The sequence below is a fragment of the Callospermophilus lateralis genome, chromosome 10 (assembly GCF_048772815.1).
Source record: "Callospermophilus lateralis isolate mCalLat2 chromosome 10, mCalLat2.hap1, whole genome shotgun sequence".
Taxonomy (NCBI): Eukaryota; Metazoa; Chordata; class Mammalia; order Rodentia; family Sciuridae; genus Callospermophilus; species Callospermophilus lateralis.
Window position 1 is genome coordinate 2,243,727 of NC_135314.1, and position 5,415 is coordinate 2,249,141.

The 5,415-nt window shown below is 57.1% G+C and overlaps 1 protein-coding gene across 1 annotated transcript; it reads left to right on the forward strand.

Annotated features, from left to right (window-relative positions):
• Nucleotides 1-260: 260 nt before the first annotated feature.
• On the forward strand, nt 261-4,131 carry Cstb (cystatin B). The gene is made up of 3 exons (XM_076868240.1): nt 261-455; nt 3,444-3,545; nt 3,761-4,131. The coding sequence occupies exons 1-3, from the start codon at nt 390-392 to the stop codon at nt 3,887-3,889; spliced, it is 297 nt and encodes a 98-aa protein (XP_076724355.1). The 5' UTR covers nt 261-389; the 3' UTR covers nt 3,890-4,131.
• The last annotated feature ends 1,284 nt before the right edge of the window (nt 4,132-5,415 follow it).

Here is a 5,415-nt window from a genome sequence, read left to right on the forward strand (position 1 = left end):
GCTCCCACTTCCCGCGCACCCGGCCGCGCCCCCGCCAGGTCCTCGTGACTTGACCACCTGGAGGACGACACCAACTCGGACGGGGGAAGCTCCTTCGCCGGGCCTTGGGTCCGCAGCCGGAACATGCGCGCGTGCGTGGACGTGCGTGGACGTGCGTGGACGTGCGTGGGCGTGCGTGGGCGTGCGTGGGCGCGGGCGCTGGCGCGCGCGTCTGGGAGACCCCGCCCGCGCCCCGTTCCTAGCCGACATTGCTGGACACCCCCGCGCTTTGGTTTCGCCCGGTCACGAGGGCGCCTCGCCTACTCCGGCGCTGGGCGGACGCAGGGTCCACTCCTCCAGGTCCTGCGCTGTCACTTCGCGGTCTGCTCCGTCCCGACTCCGCCGCCAGCATGATGTGCGGGGGGCCCAGCGCCACGCGGCCGGCCACGGCCGAGACGCAGGACATCGCTGACCAGGTGAGACGGCGGGTTCCCGAGTCCTGGGCGCGGAAGCCGGGGCCGCTGCGGGCTTCAGAGCGGGGACGCGAGGCCCAGGACCGTGCTGGGTCGCCCCTAGGCCGGGGTCGGCATCCGAGCGTCGGGCTGCGGGGCGGGCAGGGGGCGGGCGCTGGGCGCTGGAAGCGCACGCTGCCCCTGGGCAGTCGGCCGTCCGCGCGGGGCAGCGCGACGCAGTGGGGGCCGAGAGGCCTGTGCGTGTTTTGTGGCTGCGCTTATTCTAGCTTCGTTTTTAAAACTGAGTTTATACTTTTCTCCAAGTAAAAAGTACAAAACCAAAATAAAACCCAGGCCGGGTTGCCCACAGCCGCTGGCAGAGGTCCCCCTCCCGGGCCTCTTCCCATCTGAAACGCGGTGTCTTCCCCTTCTGCACCTGCCCTGGCAGGGTTCCCCCTCGCTGTTCATCAGCAAAGCCAGGATCCTTCACAAGCAGGACAGGCTCAGGGTTTTGAGTAAGAGGAAAAGTGGAACTTTTTCATGTAGAATCCTGGCTGCTGCTTCCTGAGCCCACTGGCATGTGACTGGCTCACCATGTCACTGCCTTGGTGGTTTGGGTCATCTGACTGTAGTAAGGGTAGTGAGTCAGTCCACTGAGACCTTGAAAATGAGGAATTTGCCGAGAATGCACTTGCCAGGGCCCCTGTGAGCCACACTGGAGAAGGTCCCCTCTGAGCCAGCGTCCCTACCAGTTTCCTGGCTCCGTGATTTGTCATTTCTTACTCAGCCAGGACAAGGAGTGGCTGTCTCAAGTTAGCAGTAGCTTTGCTGCAGGGGAATTTTCAGGATGGGTTCTGAGGTGAGGAGGGGACAGGGACGCCTGCCCAGCACCTCCTGTCACCACAGCACTCTGGTGATGGCGGTTTCTCCCCTTTGCAGATGAGAAAGGACATCAGAGACTAGTCCTAGTTAGAGGGAGATGGAGTCCTGCATGCCATAGCAGATGCACGGAGGAGTCTCCCCCAGCCCAGAGGGACCCTGCCTGTGGCTCCCCTGCCCCTGGGCCCCACCTGATCCCCTGAGGGCTGGTAGCTTGCAGCTTCCCAGCCGACTGTGGCCTTTCAGAAAGCCTGCCAACAGGACCAGGAAGCTTTCCTCAGCAGGCAGGGACCTGCCTGGCCCAGGCCCCCGCAGTCCTCCACCACCTGCATTGGGTCTGCTCACTATTCAGGCTGCTGCTCCTGAGGTGGGCAGAGAGCAGCTTTATCTTCTCAGCTCCTGGATGATTTGTTGGACAAGTGACAGCTGGGACTTGTCCCTGCATGTCCCCCCAGGTGCAGCACAGTGCTTCCATCAGAGATCTGTCTTTCCATCAGGGACCCTCCCTGGAGGTGCTGCTCGGTGACAGAGCCTGAGTCAGACTGCACAGTCCCCTCATGTCCTGGCTGGGGCCTCCGCCCACTTGCTTTGCTTTGCTAAACTAGAACCAGCCCAGTCTCTGCAGAGTCGAGGGACCCAGTGCCCCAGTGCCCCAGCCAGCAGGGATGCATCCACAGAGCTTCGGCCGTTGGTGTTTTAGTTTTGGGGTACTGGGGCTAGAACACTTCCTACATGCCCCACACACATTTTGCTTTCTGTTGTTTTCCGTTGAGAGAGGGTCTCACTGTTGCCAGAGCTGGGCTCAAACTCCTTGGCTAAAGCAGTCCCCCTGCCTCAGTCTCCTGAGTAGCTGGGACCAAGGTGTGCCCCACCACACCTGACCACAACACTGAAACTACATTACACATAAACATGTTAGTTGTTTTAAAATAATTCTTGCTTTACTTTGCAGTGCTAGAGATGGAGCCCGGGGCGCCTGTAGAGGCTACGCAAGTGCTTAATCACTGCGCTGCTCCCTCAGCTCCCTTAAAGTGTTTTTTAAAAACAAACTTGCTCTTTATCAGCTTCTGGGATTATCAGCTTCTGGGATGTTGTTGGTTTTGGGGGTGCTAGGAATGGAGGCCAGGGCCTCGAGGTTGGCAAGAGTCTGCACGAGCCACACTCCTGGCCTCTGATAGGTCAAGTCCCCAGGATACAGCCTCAACTCAAAAGCATGTTCACCCTTCACTCATTGGCATAGCTGCATGTCCTAAAGCAACCACTTCAAGATACAGGCGAAGTGCTGGTCACCTGCTGCCTGTGGCAAGGTTAGGCTTGGCCTCTGTGCCCACAGAAGGATGCTAAAGGAACTGAGATGTGTTTGTGAAATGGAAACTTACATTTAAACATCAAAGATCTCAGTTAATCAAAAAGTTTTAAAAGATTGGGGCTGGGGTATAGCTCAGTGGTTTCCTGTGTGCTTAGTATTCTCAAGGCCTGGGTTCCATCCCCAGTACCAAATAAATAAAAGACAAATAAGGGATTAGATAAAAATGGTACACAGGGCTGGGGCTGTAGCTCAGTGGCAGAGAGCTTGCCTAGTGTGCTTGAGGCACTGGGTTCGATCCTCAGCACCACATAAAGATAAATAAATAAATAATAATAATAATAAATGATATATTAGCTGGGCATGGTGGTGCATGCTTGTAATCCTAGTGACTGGGGAGTCTGCGGCAGGAGGATCACAAGTTCGAGGCCAGCCTCAATAATCTAGTGAGCCCCTAAGTAACATAGCGAAACCCTCTCTCAAAATTTAAAAATAAAGGGGCTGGGGATGCCGCTTAATGGTAAAGCACCTCTGGGTTCAGTCCCTGGTTTAAAAAAAATTATACTCTTTCAAATGAAGTATTTGCATATTGAGTGGGAAAAAAAGCGGTATGAACTTGTCTACAGTGTTGTAATGAAAATATTAAATGTCCTACGCCCACACGGGAAAGGGCGAAAGCCATTCTGAATAGTGTCATTAGACTGGTGGAACTGAGCAGGAGTTGGTTTCTGCACTGTCATGGGGTGGACAGTTGCGGTGTCCGGGTTGTGAGGCACAGTTGTGCTGGGGGCTGGTGCTAGACTCCTTCTGTGTTGTCCCCCTGCCAGGTGAAGTCCCAGCTTGAAGAGAAAGAAAATCAGAAGTTCCCTGTTTTCCAGGCTGTGTCCTACAAGAGCCAGGTGGTGGCGGGAACAAACTTCTTCATCAAGGTGGGTGCTGGGGCCGGGGTCCCTGGCGCCAGGGCGCGGTGCTGCCCCCACTTTGGGGGACCACGGGTGCTTAGATAAGCATGGTGCTGTGTGTGTGTGGGTGGGCATGTGCACCAGGCCAGCCAGGGGCTCTGGGGGAGGCAGGGGGTGGCGTGGGGTCCTGCCCCTGAAGGAGGAGCCGGGGTTCGCCCGGCCCTCACAGAACTCTCCCGCAGGTGGACGTCGGCGATGAGAAGTGCGTGCACCTGCGGGTGTTCCGGAGCCTGCCGCACGAGAACAAGCCCCTGACCCTGCACGCCTACCAGACCAACAAGGCCAAGCACGACGAGCTGACCTACTTCTAGTCCCCTGCGTTCCCATCACGGACCCTTGCAGGATTCTGCTGAGTGCAGCACGGGTTTGGGACCACGAGCGAAGAACGTCACCTCTGCCGAGCCCCTTATGGCCCGGAGGGTTCTGGGAGGCAGCTGCTGTCACGTGGCGGTTCCAGTGTCCTGGAGATGGTATTTTCCTGCCCGATTTATGATCTTAATTACTTTCAAAGGGCCCCACCCTGACTCTCCTTAAATATATTTTCATGTCTTTACTACTTGCTCCTTTGTTTGGATGCTGTTTGTCTGAACCCTAGTCCATCTAGAGATAGGCCGGGGGCGCTGGGTTGAAGTTCTCAGCACTGACGCGACAGGGCTGTGGAGCAGGCCAGCGTGCTCAGCCATCGGCTGGTGGCCAGGAAGGCCAGGTTCTCCCACGCTCTGGCCGTGGCCCCCTACGCCTCAGCCTCCTCCAGGAAATAGAAGGTCTCAGTAAGCCCAGTTCTTCTTTTTTTTTTTTTTAACCAGGGATTGAACTAAGGGACACTCGACCACTGAGCCACCTCCCTAGCCCCATTTTTCATTTTAGACACAGGGTCTCACTGAGTTGCTAAGCACCTTGCCAATCCTGGGGCTGGCTTTGAACTCCCAATCCTCGCGTCTCAGCCTCCTGAGCCACTGGGATTACCCACGTGCTCCGCTGCACCGGCTTCCGTAAGCCCTGTCCTGAGCTTAGCTCTGGGTCTACTGGTACATGCTCGCACACTTGGCACCGGTACAGAGATGTGCACAAGAGGCAGCAGCACCCAGTGTGACAGACTCGGTGCAGCAAGCCTGGCAGAGTGGGCAGGGAGGGAAACCCCTGGAGCTCTGCGGGGCCACGCTGCCCTGAAGGGAGGTGTCTGGGAGCCTGTTTCTAAAATGCTGTGTGGTTCCTGTGGAGGCCACCTCCTGCTGGGAAGCCATGTCTGCCCCCACAGTGTTAGGGTATTGATGGTGGCACGCCTGTGACTCCAGTGACTGAGGCTGAGGCAGGAGGACAGCAAGTTCAAGACCAGCCTGGGCAACTTACAGACCCTGTCTCAAGTTAAAAACAGAAAGGCTGGGTGTGTGCTCCGTGGTGAAGCACCCCGGATTCATTCCCCAGCACCCCTGCAAAAAAAAAAAGACTGGGCTACATTTCTCTGCTTTAGGGTCATGCTGAGACGTGCTCCTGAGGGCCGCTGACCTGCAGCTGCCCCTGGGACTTAGGGCATGTGTGTCAGGGCTGCGGCTGCAGGACCCAGGCTGTCCAGGTCACGGGTGACGAAGCCCAGTGAGACCTTGGGTCAGTAATGGGCAGGTGTCTCACCCTCCACGGGAACTCAAGAATGCTTTGAGGGCTGAGGAGCGGCTCACTGGCAGAGCGCTTGCTGATAGCATGTGCGTGGCCCGGTTCCATCCAGTGCTGTAAAGTAAGGAAAGAAAGAAACACTGGTAACATGCCACCCAGGCCACACCTCCCACTGCCTGGACACCTCAGGGGAAGGCGGGTGGACGAATGCCATTCAGGTCTGGGG